At 43.1% G+C, this 21194-nt stretch overlaps 1 protein-coding gene across 1 annotated transcript; it reads right to left on the reverse strand.

Moving 5' to 3' along the window:
- Positions 1 to 1279: 1279 nt before the first annotated feature.
- Positions 1280 to 19764, reverse strand: LOC123773609 (uncharacterized). Its single transcript, XM_045767400.2, has 6 exons — positions 19677 to 19764; positions 15302 to 15745; positions 14449 to 14674; positions 7231 to 7423; positions 5975 to 6138; positions 1280 to 1641 (listed from the first exon to the last, which is right to left on the reverse strand). The coding sequence occupies exons 2-6, from the start codon at positions 15727 to 15729 to the stop codon at positions 1339 to 1341; spliced, it is 1314 nt and encodes a 437-aa protein (XP_045623356.1). The 5' UTR covers positions 15730 to 15745; positions 19677 to 19764; the 3' UTR covers positions 1280 to 1338.
- Between the last annotated feature and the right edge of the window lie 1430 nt (positions 19765 to 21194).

Consider the following 21194-nt stretch of genomic DNA (forward strand, 5'->3'; position numbering starts at 1 on the left):
GTTTTATTATGCAAATTTCACATGTAAGCCATTATTGAATGCCACCGAGGTCCTTTCAGTATCATTGTAACTATATAGCTAGCCAGAGCTTGTCGACAAGGGACGTCGACTTGGTAGCGTGTCCGAGCGGTGTTATACTCAAATTCTATGTCAGTTGAAATGTAACCAATCATAGGCAAGTAGGCCTCTGACGTCATGCCAGACAGAGGAGCACCAGCCATTGCTCCCAGCAGCCGCAGTTCTCCTCACAGACTCAGAGTAGGTGGACCTCGGCTAGGCAGACATATACCTTGTTGTCTCGGTCAATAAATATACAGAAGCGACTACTGTGTCTACATTCTACCCGAACAAGGCAAACGAATATGTTGGTCAGGATATCTCTCGTGATGGTCTGGTGCTGTGTAGAAATAATGTGATTTATGATAGTTCCTTTTTGTTTGTACATTGTCAGGCACTGACAGTACCCGTACCCGGTAAGGGAGCCGGTCGGGCGAGCGGTCCTGGGTTCGATCCCAGGCGCCAGCGAGAAACAATGGGCAGAGTTTCTTTCACCCTATGCCCCTGTTACCTAGCAGTAAAATAGGTACCTGGGTGTTAGTCAGCTGTCATGGGCTGCTTCCTGGGGGTGGAGGCCTGGTCGAGGACCGGGCCGCGGGGACACTAAAGCCCTGAAATCATCTCAAGATAACCCATGTCGACATGTAAGGCATAGATGACTTTCGTATCTTTTGACTTGTTTTACTTATTTATTTATATATATACAAGAAGCTACATTGGGTTTAAGAGAGTACATAGCATTGATGTTTTTACATTCTTGTAATGCCACTGACACGCATAGCATTTCGGGCAGAAGTCAAATTTTGTGTTCTAAGAGTTCTTCGTGAGCAAGTTTGTGGTGTTCTTACACTTTTAGTGACCTGTCTTCTGTTTAGTGTTTGTAAGGGTCACATTTCTCTCGGTTATGTCTTTCTTGACACTTTCCTCCTTCTTGCGGGTCATTGTGAAGTAGAAAGTGTAAACTTAACCTTGGAGAGATGATTTTGTTTAATCATTTCTCAAGTGAAGATCAATAAGTATAAACAAAATTCATGTTCTAACCTTAAGTGATTGGTTTAATAATTTTCAACGTTGTAAAAGAAACATTCTCCTTAACATAACTCAAAAGAATATTTATCTTTACAAATGTATCATTCTATATGAATTTACCATATAGATTTTTAACATATTTTATATTTGTCACAATTCTAGGATGCATAACAGGAAAAAATAAATGTGGAGATAGGCTTAATTAATATTTATTGCCACATAACAGCAGCAGCAAAAGGTGGAACATGAAAGCTAGACACAAAAGTCTTGGCCTAAATTTAGGTATTTGTTACAGTAATCATTGATGATCATATCAGCATACTGGTCCACGAGGATGTACCCTACATGGCCCGGGTCCAGGCAGTTCCAGTGGTGCCAGGGTGGAGTGTGCAGGGGTTGTGCCTCACAGCGGAGGGTGTAGGCCCTGGAGAGTGGCAGGGTGCTGTCCCAGATGATCACACCCGTCCCAGACAGCTCCTCCAGCGCCGCCTTGTTGTACAGCGGGTAGTTACTCCGGGTGTTGATGGCTTTCTTTGAGTTAGGCATGCCGGCAATCTGAAGGTAAATTCATTGTGATACAAATGCTCTGTTGCTTATCCTTGTGGTTTGTAAAGGTATTTGGTAGCAATATTCTCATATTTGTAACATAAAATTGTTTAAAATTGTCAAAATTTTAGTTAACCCTCAGGTTCTTAGCAACGCTTACAAAAATTTACATACAGTATTTATTTATAACTTTAGTATGCAAAAACTTAATACTAAACGAGAAGTAAGCTAATATATAGTATATATTATTATAATATAGTATATTATGGTATATATATTATATGTTCCTTTGATGAAAGCCAGAAAAAGATCCAACGTAGAAAGAGAACGCAGACGACACTATAAAAGAAGGAAAAAAATAACGGAAATGCTTATGCAGACACGAATTTCCCGTCAAAGAAGGAATAATTTAAATAGGGAGATTGAAGAAATCGAGCGGAAATTGAAACACTCATATGAAACTGAAGAAAGGCAGTTAGAACAGAAAGCAATTCAGGAAATAAAGAAAAATCCAAAATATTTCTTCTCATATGCGAAATCAAAAGCAAAAACCACTGCCAGTATTTGACCTATTCGTACAAGTGAAGGTTTATACGCGGAGGATGACAAAGAAATTAGTGAAATCCTAAAAAAGCAGTATGAGGACATGTTTAGCACTCCAATAAACAACATGAAAGTGGAAGATCCAGACAATTTCTTTATGCGGGATATCCAAATCCCTGTAAATATAACTGATATCAACACGAGTGTACTAGACTTTGAAAGAGAAATTGAAACCATGCCCATGCACTCGGCCCCGGGTCCAGATTCATGGAATTTAATATTTATAAAGAAATGCAAAGTGCCGGTAGCACAGGCACTCAGTATAGTGTGGAGGAAGAGCTTGGACACGGGGGAGATGCCAGATGCACTTAAAGTAGCTGACATAGCCCCTCTACACAAGGGAGGGAGCAAAGCATTGGCAAAGAATTATAGACCAGTTGCACTAACGTCGCACATCTTTACCATTGTGATCATTGCTGTCTTCTTATATATGCTATCAATCTGCTGTATGGTGTCTATTAATCTTGTTTAAATTATCAATCAAGCTGTCAATGTAATCAATCAGAGCTTTAATATACCAACCCGTCCTCCAAAAATGGGGTGGTAAATGTAAGAAGACAAATAAGTGCAATTATGTACTATTCATAGCAGTTAGGAATTATACTTATTTTCACTTAGTATTAAATACAATACAATACAATTTTATTTAGGTAAGGTACATACATACAATAAATTTTTACAAGGATTGGTTGACTTATAGGTAGAGCTAGTACATACAATGCCTAAAGCCACTATTACGCAAAGCGTTTCGGGCATGATAAACTTAAATGACAAGCTTAATACTAATTGAGCATAATGAGTAGAATGAAAACAAGAAATGAAAACATAGATGAAAAAGTAGCACAAATACAATTATGTCGACAAACAGCGCTCTTTAAAGAAAAAAACAGACATTGGTTGACAATAGAAGGGTAAGGTAGGTTACAGGGAATTTATTAGGTATAGCTTCGCTTTTAACTTAAACTGGTTGAGAGAGGTACAGTCTTTAACATGGTTGGGAAGGTCAAAAATCGTAGAAATCGTAGTCAAATATATTGTGAATACTTGAGTTTACCTGAAAAACTGAATAGAAAACCACAACCTCACCTAACCGTCTTAGTTTTTGAAGATAATAATTTTATTGGTTCTTAATTACAATTAGTACTTAACCTATAGCTATATTGATATTACAGTTTTATAAAACTAATAAAACAAAACTAAAATGTATCAATAAATTGTAAAGTAACTCAGGATATCTTAAAATTTTGTATAAAATCTATATTGTTTAATAAACCTAAAAAAGAAATTCTTGATATTTAAAACTTGTGCATTACAAATTGAAAACGATAATTTCATCCAAAAATTCTGAGTGTATGACAGAAAACGAAGAGAATTAAATCTGGGGAGGGAGTTGGGTAAATGTAACAGCCCCATAAGTGCAATTATGCACTGTTTATGACAGTAAGAAAGTGTACTGTCAATTCGGAGGATGGGTTGTTACTAATATCTCTTATCTCATTTTTTTCTTGCAATGTATTTGTTGTCATTTTATTAATCCTGCTAGAATTTACCTACTTAAAATTATCTGTTAGATTAAGGACCTGCGCGTACTAGTGACTTTACAAGATTGTAAATACGTATTCTATGTATTCTCACAAACCCAATGTACCTTCTTGTAAATAAATAAATAAATAAATAAGTTTACCATTAAATTACATCCTCATTTGATTCATGTAAAAGAAAATAGCAATTGAGGAGAGACTCTTCTATTCAAACTTTTTATTTTTTTTTATTTTAAATATTTTTCCTTTCTCTATATATTTTAACCCTTATTTAGAAATAAATAACTCCTTAAATCACTTGTTTTGGAACTATGAACAAGGTGGACAAATAGCTGGAACAATCACACATTCCTAGGATTAAGCACCAGACCCTCACAAGAAACTAGGACGCACCTATTAAGCTGTTGTTTAAGATTTAGCTACTCAGAACGAAACGTCCATGTAGCACGGGCTATGGTGAGCCCGTAAACCTATAAAGCGTTTTACTCGGCTGAAGTACTGCGAGGATTGGATTGACGGGTGACATGTGGTGGCTGAAATGTGGAGATGGATACTGAGTGGCTGAGGTACTCGGGGTGGATTGGCGAGTGGACGGTGTTGGTAATGACAGGAGACATTAGGTTGACTGAGGTGAAGGAGATAAATTTGTGGGCAGTGTAGAATGATTTTAAGTCTTACCTAATTGTGTCTACCTGGGAGAGAGATCTAGCTTTATAGCTCCGACTCATTACTATTGTATCAGTTACATTTATGTCTTGAAGTTCCAGCACGATATCATACTTGCTCTTGAGGCTATATGATTGATGGTTGCTTCCGCCACCTCAGGTTTGAGCTTATTGAACGAGCCTGTGGCCATTCTGCGTTCCCTCACTTTGTCTATTCACCTCAGTATCTTATATGTTGTGGCCATGTCGCATCTTGTTATTCCTTTTTCCAATGTCGTTAGTTGTCGTTCACTAGGCCTGACATCACAACTCATATCTCTTTTTTTCAAATTTTATTGTTTTAAATTTTAGACAATTAAATTCCAGTAGCCATTTGTTCGTCCATTTCTGCAACATGTCCAGGTCCTCCAGTAGCATTACACAGTCCTCTTCGGTCCTTATGCTTCTCACCAGTTTATATTGTGACGATAATCTCTTTCAAGAGAGATTGAGCCTGCTCTTCCCTACATATTTACGTCGTTCAAGTACAAGATACTATATTGAAGATACGTCCACCAGTATCGCCAAACGTTTTGCTCAGGAAGCAAATTGTACCATGCACACCCCGACACACCGGCTACAGCCTGCCGTAACCAGCAAACTGCTCATTCTCCGCCTGCCTGTTGCTGATTGGCTGGTGTCTCGCCGCACCTGCACTCACGCCACCACCAAGAGTCGACGTCTGGGCCAGCAGCACGCCGTACTCCTCAGAATATCTCTGTGCTCCTTGGAGTTGACATCTCTCACTAGTAGACTAAGCCTTGGCTTTCGTGTACTAAGGGAGGTGGCAGCTTGAAGCTAGTATTCCAGCACCTCACTTATTTGATTTATTTTAACTTGCATTCTTGTCTTAGAGTAACTTTTCATTACCAGTAATTATTCATGTTGTTTTGTTTGTTGACCTGTTCTGAATTTTATGAGATTGTCTTTATTCATGTCTTGTTTTCTAGAGTAATTAAAATTTCATTGTTTATATACTTTGTGTTTTGTGTGTCTTCCCATTACCTTACCACAGACGAAAGGACAAACTTCTCTCTTTTTTTTTGTTATGTGACGAGGCCCTGCCCCCAGCTTTTGAAACAGCCGAACACCAACGCTTTACCGTCACAATATTCATCTTCAATCTTTGATATGCACGACCCTACCTCCTCCGGAGGGTCATTGAAACAAATCAGGAACCTAGTAATAGCCCCAGTACCAAATATTACTTTAAAATTATCAAAAGTAATGTTGACCAATCCACACACTAGAAAATGAAGGGACGACGGCGTTTCGGTCCGTCTTGGACCATTCTCAAGTCGATTGTTATAGTCATCTTCAGTCTTTGATATCGACACAATTGACTTGAGAATGGTCCAGGATGGACCGAAACGTCGTCGTCCCTTCATTTTCTAGAGTGTGGATTGGTCAACATACTTCAGCCACGTTATTGTGGCTCATCACCTGCATATCTTAAGTAATCAAGCAACAGCAATAAATTTAAAGACTCATTACCATTATGTCGTCGACGAGCTTGAAAGCGGTAGTGGTGTTGGCTGCAAGGCGGGTGAGTTGGTCCTTGAAGCTTCTGATGTGTTTCCTGTACAGGGCGACGGCTGCCTCGGGTCCCTGGCTCTGGTACACGTCTAGAGTTGCAACCATCCAGTGCAGCGCCGCAGCTGTAGGGAACCTCCATGTAATGACTCTATCATTCACCATGCATGGAGTACAGTACAGTTATCCATCTTGTATTCTATGAAGTGCATGCATCATATATGATGTGCATGCACTCATCATGTATGAAGTGCATGCATTCATCATGTAATGTATGCAGTGCATGCATTCATTATGTATTATTTGCAGTACATGCATTCAGCATTCATCATGCCTGTTTGCAGTACATGCATTCATCATGTATTGTATGCAGTACATGCATTCATCATGTATTGTATGCAGTACATGCATTCATCATGTATTGTATGCAGTACATGCATTCATCATGTATTGTATGCAGTACATGCATTCATCATGTATTGTATGCAGTACATGCATTCATCATGTATTGTATGCAGTACATGCATTCATCATGTATTGTATGCAGTACATGCATTCATCATGTATTGTATGCAGTACATGCATTCATCATGTATTGTATGCAGTACATGCATTCATCCAGAACAATTCTGACATTTTTAATGTTTCAGATTGTGATAGCTAATATTAATTTAATGACTATTAATTTTATTATTTGGTAATTGACTTCTTGTTAGACAGATAAACTTTCTTAATGAGTGAATAAATCTGTACCCGAGTTAAGATCCGGTGCAAGACATTGTAACAAATTGACTGCAAGAACAAGTAACGCTAATATCCACAAACAAAGCAGCCATATGAAAATTAATATTGTCTTGGAAGTTTCCGAACGTCACTTTTTCCTGACATCCTCTGCTTGAAATATCACCAGTTGCAATATGGCTGACACTCTACAGAGGTTATCCCCAGAATAAAGTGTTCAGAGCAACACTGCACAGCTCAGTCGTGTCACCCACTTGCAAGGTGTTTGTTCCCTTTGCAGGTAGACACTTGCAATAGAGGCAGGTAAACACTTGCAATAGAGGCGTCAAATGAGCTGTGACCGGATAATTGATGGTATAAGTACTGTATAAGTACTTATGTACTGTATAAGTACTTATGTACTGAACATTAGCAGTTAATTTGTAAATAAAATATAATTTAAGTAATAAATAAATGTAGGAAAGCTGACTACTGACAGAAGATGACGAGCGTCGGAGAGCGGTGAGGGTGCTGCTCCCACTCAGTCAGCTTCCTCGGCAGGATCTTCAATAATATATCCCAGTAGAAGGTCAGGTGGAAGTTAACTCCCAGGTCACGTACTTCAATATTTGCCCAGATTTTGTGAGTATGAAGTTCGGCCTCTAGAAAAGCTGCACTAAGCCACTTGCCCTGTGCGTATAGAGCGATTTTTAGTGTGTGAAAGATTGTATATTGGCTGTGTGTAGTCCTATACTTGGATGTAGGATCTTCAATAATATATTTTAGTAGTAGGCATTGTATGTACTAGCTCTATCTATAAAGCCATCAATGTTTTGTATCTCACCTTGTATGTATGTATTTTACCTGAATAAACATTTGATTTGATGTATGTAGACCTACCCTGGGACGTACTATAGTACGTTTGGGCCTACAAAGAAGCATTATGATTGATTGATAAAGATTAAGCCACCCAAAAGGTGGCACGGGCATGAATAGCCCGTAAGTGGTGGCCCTTTTGAGCCATTACCAGTATCAAGAGCTGATACTGGAGATCTGTGGAGGTGCGACTGCACCCTGCGTGACGGGAGATGTCTCCCGTGAGGCATTATGTTTACGCTGAATTATATGTATGCCTTCACTATGTTGAGCACAACCCGACACAAGGTGTATGCAAGCTTGCACTGGGAGGACGGGCTGTGCAATGAGAGGCTAACACTATTTTGTTCTGTGTGTAAGCCTAGATATGGCTCCTCGTCTTCCTTGGCCCTGAGTGTCAGAAAACACAGTCATCTGTGTGTTTTCTGTTAATAGGTGCCAGTCGCTCATAACCTCATAAGATCCACCTCGTCCAATATTAGAGTTATTCCACACATATAGCTGTTTGAACTCATTTATAACCTGTTTAATGTTTAGTAAATCATGAATAGTTAGGTAGGAGTAGGTATAATTACTTTTTTTTGTTTTTATTACTCTTGGTTATGGTGACTTCCCAGGGATGATGTCATTATCAGCCAGTTACTGGCGTGATGTCCCTCAGGTCGGCTGCTGTGATTGGATGGAGCACACTTACGCTTTAGATACCTTTGAGAGTGGCTCTGCTCTTTGATCGTTCTATCCATTACATGGATTCATCTGTCGCAAGTTGGTAAAGAAGCAAGCAGCAGACATTCGAGCAGGGTTGAAGTATTTATAGTGTTAACAGCGACTAGCTCACGCAGCTACACAGTTGCCATTACAAGCTAGCCTGCACGTTGTTTCGGCTGGTGTCATGACTGGTGTTTACGAAGACAGAGGAAGACAGCCATGGATGTGTGTTCCTAGAAAAGACCATGAGCCAGAGAAACTAAGTACATAATCAAGGTGAGGCTGTTCTTGACAGCAAGTATTGTGTGCTCATTCTACACTGGATAGCTGGCCATAGGGGGAGGATGTACCCTTAAGGTCTTTGGAGACTTTAGGCTTGTGACACGTATGGAATTAGTAGAGTTGAATCGCTTAGCCAGTTTTAGCCGACCCCCACGACGCTTTCATAATTTTTGACTTATTGTGTATTAAAACACTTTCGCACGGGAACGACGCAGCGTTGCGTCGTTTTTTTAGTTGAAGCATTCCCGGAATGTTGTTGTTGTTGGTGAGTTAGGGGCGACGACGATAGTGGGATCGGATGCGCCCCGGCGCACCCGTGAAGGGTGAATCGCAAAGCCGGAAAGGCGAAATGCCAAGTCAAAACGTGAAACGAGTGACGCCAAGCACTAAAAACTAATATGCCACACGGCAAAACAACGCACAAAGGGAGAGGCAGAAGCACATAATAGAACAGGGCAAACAAACAGCCAGAAGGGCATACAGCATGTCATAGAGCAAATACACAGGAAATCAGAGCACATACTTGCCCGGGAACTTGGCCCGCGGGAACCGTACATTAAACGCCTCCCAGAACACCCATTGCAAAGGGTCCCGTCCATCCACCGGGGACGCCATAACATCCGGAACCGGGGCAACAAACACCTGCAAACTGGGGACCCAGATGGTAGTACTCAGGAGGCGAAAAGTCGCTACTCGCCCCCACAGAAAGGGAACTTGCCCACCATGAAAGAACTCCGGTCCATCAGACAGCAGTAACTCAGCAATCTTCGACCAGTGACCCGGCGGCATCACAGACGCCGGCAACACGTCCCCCAGGGCCCCAACGCACACCCGCACCACAGGGGTACCCGCGGTCCCGGGCACACCACCAGACGACAGCAGGGAACCCGGACGATGCGCATCCTTCCGTAACGTCACCACCAGGCCACGCCCAGCACCAGAGTCCACACCATCCCTGGCAGCGGAAGCCACCACCTCCCACTGTGGAGAGTCCCCCGGCGGAGAAAGAACCAAAGGCACGTCCAAGACACAGGCACCAGCACCGGCAGGCACATGGACCTCCGCCACCACGAACCGCGGAGACATCGACGCATCCGTATCCACACTGTCAATACCCGAAGCCCCGCAGTCACTGAAGTCACCAACGTCGGCCCAGGAAGAAGACGAACGCCGGGAACGTTTAGGCACCGGCCGGATATCGTCAGAGCCGGTAAGTGACCCAGAAACACGGGTACCACGAGCCGAAGGAACCGACGCCAGAACGGCAGCAGCTTCTACCATAGGGGGAACCGGGCCACACACAGCAGGAGGCTCCGCAGCCACCCCAGCACCAAGCACATCTGGGACCCGAGTCACGGACACAGGGCCAGGCGCAGCATCAGAAGACGAGGGAGAAGACAGCGACGTCACACAGGGGGCTCTAGGAAGGCCCACGGGAGCAGCTGGAACAGCGACAGGATCAGGCAGACCAACCGACGGTACCTCAAGAACTGGAGGAGGGACGGCAACAACCGGAGGAACGGCAGGCGCCGCCGGGGAAGCTGCAGCAGCAAACGGGACGCGCACCACCTCACCAACATCACCGGAGACTGCCTCCAGAGGGAGCGGCGGGAAATCCTCGTCGCGGAACAAGTTGACAGGAGCAGCAGGGGCCTCAGAGCACCCGGCAGCCTGATGCCCCAACAGGCCACACCGGAAACAGGTACGAGGCTGCCGGACATAATACACCCGGACGTAGTATCCCATAAGCCGGACAGAAGAAGGTATATCCGACCGCAGGCGCATCCCCAATGTGTAAATGTTTGTACGCCTCCCAGCATACCGCCCCGAGGAGAGCGTGTTCTCCCGCACGCTGACAACAGTACCAAACCCCCCGAAGTAACGCCGGAGGAGGTCATCAGGGAATTCCAGGGGCGCACCATGGATACTGACATAAGTCAGGGCACCACTGCGGTCCGAAATCGCCACAGAGCCGGCATCGTCTGGCAATGGCAACGTACGCCCCCGTACCGACGGAGGAAGTCCCGGTACTCGTCCTCCCATACGAACTTAATATCAACCCGATGGGCCATATCTAGCTCCACACCGTAAACAGCTTCCACCGGGACACGAAGCATGTCACACATCACCATCTCGATGGTCGAATAACCAGCCTTACAAGTGAACTTCAGGCCCACGGAGTTCACACGCTGAACAGGAGGAAGATGGCCCCCCATGTCAGAACTGCCACGTCAACGCAGCCAGGCAGGCAACAAAACTGGTAGGGCAGGGACGCCCACACCACCTGGTGACCAAAACAGCAAACAACTCCAACAGCCACGGAGGGTCGGTAAACGTCCTCACTCCACGGCCGCTAGCAGTCGACTCCCCGCATTCCCGGTAACGACGCAGCATTGCGTCGTTTTCGGCGGCAAATTGGCGGCGGCTTCGGGAGGGGCGCACAGTGGTTTTGGATATTATATGCATATACTCTTGTAGGGAATTTCATTGCGAATACATTGATACCAAAATGAAAGACCTAGGACCAGAACTGAGGAAACAAAGTTGAAAACAGTATACCCATTTTATTAGCGCTCACTGGGATTATGCTCCGTCACTTTCTCTGTTTGCTGTGGGAGGTACGCCTGACTTTTGGACCTTATATTTGCATATACTCCTCAAGGGAATTCTATTGCGAACACAATGTTACCAAAATGGAAGACCTAGGACGGGAATTGAGGTGACAAACGTGAAAGGAGTGTACACATTTCATCGCTCTTTTGCGCTCCCGGGTAATACGCACTCACTTTCTCTGTTGTGGATGGTACGCCAGGCTTTTGGAGTTTATATGTCTTTAGTCGTGTAGAGAATTCTATTGCGAACACAATGATACCAAATTGAAAAACCCTGAACGAGAATTGAGGTGGCAAAGTTGAAGAGAGTATACAGTTTATAGAATTACTGCGCGCTCCCGTGAAACGCTGGGGCCCACTCAGCCTAGTTGAGGGCTGGCGGGCTAGGGCCACCAAAGTGTTAAAAATACGTTTGTTCTCATGTATATATTAATATTAACGTATATAGTTATTGTTACGATAATCTCCCGCTTAGGCAGAATCTCCCGCTTAGGCAGAAGATCCTGCCTGTTCCCTTTACCGCCAATTCACTAATGTATCTGCATGCTCCAACATAAAGAATCAATGTTAACGACAACAACAATACGTGCTCAGTGGCTAGACAGACATCCCCCTCCACCCTCTAGTACCCAAGACACCTGGACACCTGCTGTCTGGGCAGAGGCCCAGCGCCACTCGCCGGTCGACCAACCACTAACTGCTTATTTAATTGCCGACCGATGGTTACCCACCATCGGTCATAAAAGGAGCTCATATAAAAGGTCCAGTCATCAGAATACACTTTGTGCTCCCAGCAGTAACGTATACTGTTGCCTTCCCAGGAGACAGTATGTTGTTGTTTAAGATTCAGCTACTAGGAACAAAAAGTTCCAAGTAGCACGGGCTATGGTGAGCCCATAGTGGACTTACCTGGCACAGGAGCGGGGCTGTAACTGAATGTGAGACGAGTTGTTGTTGTTGTTTAAGAGTCAGCTACTGGGAACAAAAGGTTAGGAGACAGTAGATGCGTACAGCTTTTGTATAAATGTATTAATTTGCACCTCTCTTTTGCTTAACGTAAAAATCACCTGTATTTATATTTCTTTTCATAATATTGGGTTTTAGCCAAGTGGATAAGGGGCTTTGTTTTGTATGTTATTAGAGTCATTTTTGTTATATTAGTATTATATATATGTTTAAAGTTTTTCATTCTTTGTTTTTTATCTGCAGCTCTCACACAGTAGAGGCCACAAGCAGTCTTATTTACTTTATTTTACTTTTTTTTATTAATGTGAGATTGGCACAACACTAGGCAGAATAGCCACTGCTATATATCAGATTATTTTCACACTATACTATAGTATATAATAACTATGTATAGTTAGGCGAAGGTTAGGTTAGGTGTCTAGGTTCTATTGGCGATTATTTGTATTTGAAGTACTTGGGTGAAGCATGTCAACCCACAACCCATCCTCCAGCAACCCGTCCTCGACTCAAGTCCATTACATCTAGCAGTCGACCCCACAGACGCATTCATAAATTTGTACATGCTGTTCATTCAAAACGGGAATTTTCTCAAATATAAATTAATATTACTATATATTAGCATATTGTACATATTTAGGCATTGGTTAGGTTATGTTAGATGCTTAGGTCCTGTTGGGGATTATTTGCATTTGTAGTACGTGGGTGACCACCGACAAGGACATGAGGAGGGGCAATTGACCCCCCTTTTCGGCACCAAACGCATATCCTGTCCTGCACTACCACCGTCACCAGTGTCAACAACCCCCCACCTCTGTCCACTGGCACTGGGGTGGATCACAGGCTGGAACCGACAAAGGTGCCACCTCGCTGGGCCCATCCACAATCACTACCTCATCCACTCCACCCTCGTCCTCCATAGGCCCCAAGATGTCCTAACCACCAATGGACTGCGACCTGGCAGTGCCCTTCCATTGTTCTTGCCGAGGGAGCAGCTCAGCCGGACGTGACGTATCCTGTTATCGTTGAGGGGGACACACACCCTCCATCAGAGAAGCAGTTGGAAACGCCTCCCGAGACGAGGGGAAAACTCCCACGTCCAGAGACCCCACAGGCGGAGCAAGTGCACTAGATCCGCTCTTCAAAGCAGACGGGGGCGCCTCCTGGGGAGCCGGTAGCACCACCACAGCAGGCAGTACACTGTGAATCTCCACCGGCACCACTCAAAACCCTATAGTTGGAGTCGCATCCACACACTCCAGCCGGTCGGCAGCGCCCGGTTGCACAGGGTGCTACACTGGCTTCGCGCAAGCCTCTGGGACATTCACACAGACAAGCATAATGTGTTGCAGGCTAGAAGGCGGGACATGACCTGCCAACACCTCCGCAGAATCCTCCTGGATTCGGAGGGACAGAAAATCACCCTCCCGGAAGATATTGACGCGAGCAGCCGCCTCCACAGTGCAAGCCGCCACCAGATGACCCTGTAGTCCATACCGATAACACGTACAGGGTTGACCTGAATACATACATTGGAACGTAAACCCCATCAGGGAACACGAAGACGGTATATCCCGCATCAGGGACATCATCAGCGTCCTGGTGCAAGCAAGCATCGCCTTACAATAATCAGCGGAAACTTGATTCCACCTCACACCTAGCACCTTCCCAAACAGCCTGGTTCCCAGCTCATCCATCATTTCAAACGGAGCGCCACGTATGTCAATGTCACACTCAAGTTTACCACTCGTACCGTACCAGCACCATCCGGCATAGGGAACGAACAGCCCTCACACTGGTCAAGGAACTGCCAGAACACTTCCGGTTGAACAAATTTCACCACCACACGGCGGTCTTGAACGATCTGCACTCCGACCAGGTCGGTCAACCTCACACGGAGCACCTCCAACAACGCAATACCAAGCACTGTATGATCAACCGGCGTCGAAAACTTGAGTCCAACCGAAGACGTCCGCTTAAGAATAGGCATAGACGACTCCATCGTAAAGCAAAGACATACCCTGCACAAATAGGATACCACACAAGTCACGAGACCGACACCCAATCACCGACTCTACGCTTGGGTTGTCAAATGGGGAGCAACACCTGAGCACGTCCGCCCCCTCTGGCGACCAGCGAGTGAATCTTTTTAGTGCAATGGTTGTAGACATTTGAAAATCTATCTCCTGCAGAAGGTTTTGTCATGACTGTCACATCCTGATACTACAGCTAACCTCAAGGCAGTAGCTTACCCCGTTCAAGAATATTACTCACCTTTTCTTTAAGTCGGTACTGGAGGGTGGGGCTTCTGAAGCGAGTGAGGAAAGAGGCCAGAAGGTAGCGCATGTGAGAGTCGCCAAACACAACCCAGTGCTCGCTCCTGGCAGGCCCTCTCCCACCACTCGCGGTAGCGTTACCACCACCTACAGTAGTATTATCACTACCTTCAGCAGCATAATAACCAGCAACTTCAACACCTCCAGTGCTAGTGGTATTTCCTCTGGAATCAATGTAAGAAGTTTATCTGATAGACAGGAGCTCGTTTAAGAAATTTGAAATCATAAGAAGGAGTAAGAGGATAATTTGAAATGATGTAATAAATGTTTCAAATGGTGTCTGACAGCATCTGGTGATTTATGTACATACACCTCGATTAACCCTTAAACTGCTGGGCCCATAATATTGCATTCGGAAGTATTCCTTGAGTAACAGACAACAGCTAATATAATACGACAATGTTTGAAGATGTACTGAGGTGTAGTCATATGCTAAGGCGGTGGTGTTCTGAGTTTTATAGATAGGTGTTGATGTGTAGGAAGTTGTGCGTCATCCATAAAGTCGATGAAGATGTGCTCATGTGTATAGTGAAGTGCTGATATGAATGGAAATATGCGGACACATTGAATACTTAGTTGTATAATGTGCTTAGTTATATGATGTATTTAGTTGATTAGTGAGGACTGAGATGTATAAATTCAAAGGGGCATAATGATGTGCTGAGAGGTAAAGTAACTTGATTATGTGATGTACTGAGGTGTTAGCCAAGGTTGACCTTCAGCAGGTGGGCGCTGGCCTCTGTAATACACTAGTGGATCATGCTAAGAGAACCACTGATGTTGACACCCACCTGTGGACCTTCAGCAGGTGGGCATTGGCCTTGGTAATACACTTGTGGATCATGCTGATAGAGCCACTGAAGTTGGCTGTTCTGCAGCATATGTTCTCAGCATGAAGGTTTGTGTGGTACTTGTAGCAGCGTCTGTCATAGGCTGGGTGGTGTCTCGTGGTCTTGTGTGGTGACGGTGATGATGAGTTTGATGACGATGTTTGTGGTGGAAGTGATGTTAGTGATGATGATGGTAATGCTAGTGGTGGTGATGAGGTTAGCAATGGTGATGCAAGGTGTGGTGACAATGGTAGTTGTGGGAAAGGAAATCGAGGCAGCAGGTAAGGGGTGAGGAGCAAAGAGAGCAACAACGTCCCCACCACCAGCGGCGTCACCCGCCTCGCCGCCAGCAGCGCCACCCACCACGCCTCCAGCCTCGCCGCCACCATCCCGGCTCTCCGTCACCTGGTGAACAACAGCAATAATATATTTAACTATGACACGTCTAAAAGAATATAAAACTATGTCTTGCATGCTTAAAAACTCCGCAACAGTGAACAAAGGACGTAAACGAAGACAATTAAAGTCTGCGTGCTAGAGGCTTTACAAGAATGTAAGAACTCTTGTAAGTAAAATGTATAACCTTGCAAGAAACACATAGACAAGAAGCAGGTTAATGGGAGAAAGAGACAGTGTATGTATTTAAAAATCGAATAATGAGAAAGATAAGTTATATTAAGTTAGAGATCAGAGCTAGAAAGTAGAGTTCAGAATACCTGAAGCTTAATTGAATATCAGACTCAAGAGAATTTTACCACATTTAACGTACGGCTTCAGGGCTCATCTTATTTTGACTTTTCATGCATTATTAATGTGATAATGCAGGTCGTACTCGTCGATCTGCTAGTAGGGAGAGTGACTCGCCACAGTGGAATGATTTCCAAGCTGGAAGATCTTATCTTGAGATAATTTCGGGGTTTTAGTGTCCCCGCGGCCCGGTCCTCGACCAGGCCTCCACCCCAAGGAAGCAGCCCGTGACAGCTGACTAACACCCAGGTACCTATTTTACTGCTAGGTAACAGGGGCATAGGGTGAAAGAAACTCTGCCCATTGTTTCTCGCCGACGCCCGGGATCGAACCCGGGACCACAGGATCACAAGTCCAGTGTGCTGTCCGCTCGGCCGACCGGCTCCCTTAAGATACCTCCACGTTGTGGTCAGTGATGTAATCTTTCATACCTCGACTCAAGAATTAGTTGAATTAGTGGATATTGTGGACTGAGATATAAGTTCATAGGTAAAGTCCTTAAGAATTTAAGGTGTGCAACAGTCTTGAAAACAGCTGTCAGCAAATAGTATATTATCTGTGTGCAACATTAGTATTTCTAAGTTGTAGTAAACCTAGAAGGTGTGGGAGATGTTCGTCATTATTTGGTGTGCTATGAAAATTATTGTGAAGCATTGTCTGCGTAAATAAGAATCAAGAAACGCCCGAATCTGCCCGAAACGCTTTGCGTAATAAGAGCTTTAGGCATTGTATGTACTAGCTCTACCTATAAGTCAACCAATCTTTGTAAAAATTTATTGTATGTATGTACCTTACCTAAATAAAAATTTATTTATTTATTTATTTAAGAATACTCCGTTGCGATAACAGACTGACCTCCAGAGAGTTTCTGGCATAGTACCTTGCACCTTGATGCAAAATCTAAAGTAGTAGGCTGGAGAGAGAGTAGCAGAAAAATACCTAATAGACAGAAAATAAATTCACAGTAAGTGGGAATTTAAAATAACGAGATGTAGCGCGGGTTGTAAAACTTATAAAGAGACAATAATAAACTAGGAAGTGCTCAACCTCCAAGATGTTCTTACAATGCTTGTCGATTCTCTTAGTTCATTTACCTTAGTCATTACCTGCTACCTCTCCAGGACGTCTACTCTAGCATTTACCTGCTACCTCTCCAGGACGTCTACTCTAGCATTTACCTGCTACCTCTCCAGGACGTCTACTCTAGCACTGAGAAACAAGAGTTTGACGTCTTCATCACAGTCATCTTCACAGTGCTGGAAATATATATATATATATATATATATATATATATATATATATATATATATATATATATATATATATATGTCGTACCTAGTAGCCAGAACGCACTTCTCAGCCTACTATGCAAGGCCCAATTTGCCTAATAAGCCAAGTTTTCATGAATTAATGTTTTTTCTTCTACCTAACCTACCTAACCTAACCTAACCTAATTTTTTCGGCTACCTAACCTAACCTAACCTATAAAGATAGGTTAGGTTAGGTTAGGTAGGGTTGGTTAGGTTCGGTCATATATCAACGTTAATTTTAACTCCAATAAAAAAAAATTACTTCATACATAATGAAATGGGTAGCTTTATCATTTCATAAGAAAAAAATTAGAGAAAATATATTAATTCAGGAAAACTTGGCTTATTAGGCAAATCGGGCCTTGCATAGTAGGCCGAGAAGTGCATTCTGGCTACTAGGTACGACATATATATATATATATATATATATGTCGTACCTAGTAGCCAGAACGCACTTCTCGGCCTACTATGCAAAGCCCGATTTGCCTAATAAGCCAAGTTTTCCTGAATTAATATATTTTCTCAATTTTTTTTCTTATGAAATGATAAAGCTACCCATTTCATTATGTATGAGGTCAATTTTGTTTTATTGTAGTTAAAATTAACGTAGATATATGACCGAACCTACCCAACCCTACCAAACCTAACCTAACCTATCTTTATAGGTTAGGTTGGGTTAGGTAGCCGAGAAAGGTAGGTTAGGTTAGGTTAGGTAGGTTAGGTAGTCGAAAAAACATTAATTCATTAAAACTTGGCTTATTAGGCAAATCAGGCCTTGCATAGTAGGCTGAGAAGTGCGTTCTGGCTACTAGGTACGACATTTATATATATATATATATATATATATATATATATATATATATATATATATATATATATATATATATATATATGTCGTACCTAGTAGCCAGAACGCACTTCTCAGCCTACTATGCAAGGCCCGATTTGCCTAATAAGCCAAGTTTTCATGAATTAATTGTTTTTCGACTACCTAACCTACCTAACCTAACCTAACCTAACTTTTTCGGCTACCTAACCTAACCTAACCTATAAAGATTGGTTAGGTTAGGTTAGGTAGGGTTGGTTAGGTTCGGTCATATATCTACGTTAATTTTAACTCCAATAAAAAAAAATTGACCTCATACATATTGAAATGGGTAGCTTTATCATTTCATGAGAAAAAAATTAGAGAAAATATATTAATTCAGGAAAACTAGGCTTATTAGGCAAATCGGGCCTTGCATAGTAGGCCAAAAAGTGTGTTCTGGCTACTAGGTACGACATATATATATATATATATATTTCGGTAGCAGTCTTTCTTGTAAACATATGTTGTTGAATATGACCGAAAAGGTAAGATTAATAATTCTAACACAAATTTTCTCAATATTTCTTATGTTTTTCTTCACTGTCGGTGTTAATAAAAATATCAATTCTCCAAAATTCATTTTTTATTAATGGACTGACGCCTAGAAGCGTTTCATAAGAGCTCAAACATATAATCTCTTCGTAAGAAAAGATTATATGTTCCTTGATGGAGCCCTGTTGTTTATGCATTGTTAATCGCCTGGAAAGAGACGTTGTTGTCTTGCCTATATACTGATTTCTTTGGGGCTTACAGTCCCCAAGTGGGCATTTGAAGGCATAGACGACGTTGGTTTCTTTTAAGGCGTTCTGCTTTGTGTCTGGAGAGTTTTTCATGAGTAGGTTGGCCGTTTTTTTCGTTTTCTAGTAAATCGCCAATTGTATTTTCTGATTTTTGTCTGTAGGGATAACGTTCCTATTAACAATAGCTTTCAGGACCCTTTCCTCCGATTCATGAGCTGTCGAAAAGAACATCCTGTAAAATAGCCTAATAGGGGGTAGATGTGTTGTGTTAGTTGACTCTTCAGAGGTTGCATGGCATTTCACCTTTCTTTTTTATGATGTCTTCAACAAAACCATTAGAGAAGCCGTCTTTGACTAGGACCTGCCTTACCCTACTGAGTTCTTCATCGATTTGCTTCCATCCTGAGCTATGGCTGAGAGCCCGGTCGACATAAGCGTTAACAACATTCCTCTTGTACCTGTCTAGGCAGTCACTATTGGCATTGAGGTACATCCCTATGTTTGTTTCCTTAGTGTAGACTGCAGTGTGAAAGCCTCCGCTCCTTTCCATGACTGTTGCATCTAGAAAGGGCAGCTTCCCATCCTTCTCCATCTCATAAGTGAAACTCAACACAGAATTCCGCTCATATGACTCCTTCAGCTCCTGCAGACGTTATATATTAGTTACCTACCTGCAGCAAGCTTTCACAAACGTGTATTCACACCGAGAGGGAGGCTGTTACTACTGCCATCACACTTTTCCACATCTGTGGAAAATTCAGAACAGTAGCTACACGTGTGGCCGAGCGGCGGGAGTGGGGGGAAGGGGGTTTAGATGTCACACGCATGGAGTGGGAGAGGTGCGTGTGAAATGTTTGAGTTATATAGCTGAAGAACAAATCAATAATGGAGTGTGTATAAATCATCAGGACGTTTTCAACACCACTTCAAAGCAGGCAATTACAAGTATTAGTTAAACCAAAATAGTAAAATGCATTAAAACGGGAACTTGGACAAGAGAAACTCCAGCTCGTAGCTCAAGAAATTGAACTCAAGCAACAACAAGAAGAAAACGAAGCTGAAATAACGGTACACGCGGAGCAAGAGAAGGCAAACACATCGTTTGAACACATCGTTTGTACATCGACAAACACAAACACATCGTTTGTACATCGTTTGAAACCCTTGTAAGCCAGTTACACTGGCCTAGGAACCAATGGTCAGTACTTCTCAGAGCTCATCTTGCAGGAAGAGCCGCCTTGACACTCAGTACTCTTGCCACCGAGACCGAGTACGATGTGTTAAAGCCAGCAGGATGCTTACCTTCTGTCCACCGAAAGTTATCAACGACGTTTCAGGGACTATATCAAAACCAGTGTTCAAACATATTTTGAATATGTGCAGACAAAACGCAGATATTTTATAAAGGAGTTAGAATCAGCACATGTAACTACCTTAGAGGGGTTAATAAACCTCAAACTTGTGCAAGAATTTATGCGACGTATTCTGGGCCTATATCTTGCGGATAAGGGAGAGACGAACTTCAGTAAGCTGACACCTATAGTGTCTTCTGGTGCTCAGAAGTCTTCACATTACGACCTACACGCGACGGAAAGAGGGTAGAAATAGCCTAAGCTACTCTATCCCTTTGAGATGTATTTATTACTTATCTCAATAAACATACTTGAACTTGAACTTGAGTGCTCCTGGCTGTCTGGGTTCGAATCCTTCTGGGGGGTGTGGAGGTTTCAGTTGCATATTGGCTTGGGGACTATTCAAGCTTGTTCGCATTTGTGTTGCTCACGTGGCCCCACCAAGTGAGGTGATTCGAGGAAATATCTATGCCCAAGTTATCTATGCATCCACTGAGCGCTGTCGGATGTTGGGTACATAAGTCCCACGACTTCCAACATCTTAACAACACGGTAAAATCTCCAGGAAGAGATTCGGCCTACTCCATTATCGCCTATTCTACTCATTCACGTCTATGTAATCAAGAACTGCAGCCAAGAACAACAACAACAACAACTCCTGCCATATGTCGAGACAGTCTTACTCTACAGTCAGATTCTATATGTCGAGGGGACATATAGAGTCTCCCTCCTGCACCACGGCCAGTCACCCCACCTCGCACCTGGGAGGCCACGTCCTCCGAAACATGCAGTTTCGGAGGACGTGGCCTCCCATATATTATATATATATATATATAT

Source organism: Procambarus clarkii, chromosome 72 (assembly GCF_040958095.1).
Source record: "Procambarus clarkii isolate CNS0578487 chromosome 72, FALCON_Pclarkii_2.0, whole genome shotgun sequence".
Taxonomy (NCBI): Eukaryota; Metazoa; Arthropoda; class Malacostraca; order Decapoda; family Cambaridae; genus Procambarus; species Procambarus clarkii.

What these genes read in the sequence shown, in the direction of transcription:
- LOC123773609 (XM_045767400.2), bottom strand. Translation starts at nt 15,729, where the DNA reads ATGGTGGCGGCGAGGCTGGAGGCGTGGTGGGTGGCGCTGCTGGCGGCG. An exon ending in CACCTGCTGAAGGTCCACAG is followed by an intron (nt 14,675 to 15,301) that starts GTGGGTGTCAAC and finishes CATTGATTCCAG; the next exon opens with AGGAAATACCACTAGCACTG. An exon ending in AGCTCGTCGACGACATAATG is followed by an intron (nt 1,642 to 5,974) that starts GTAATGAGTCTT and finishes ATTTACCTTCAG; the next exon opens with ATTGCCGGCATGCCTAACTC.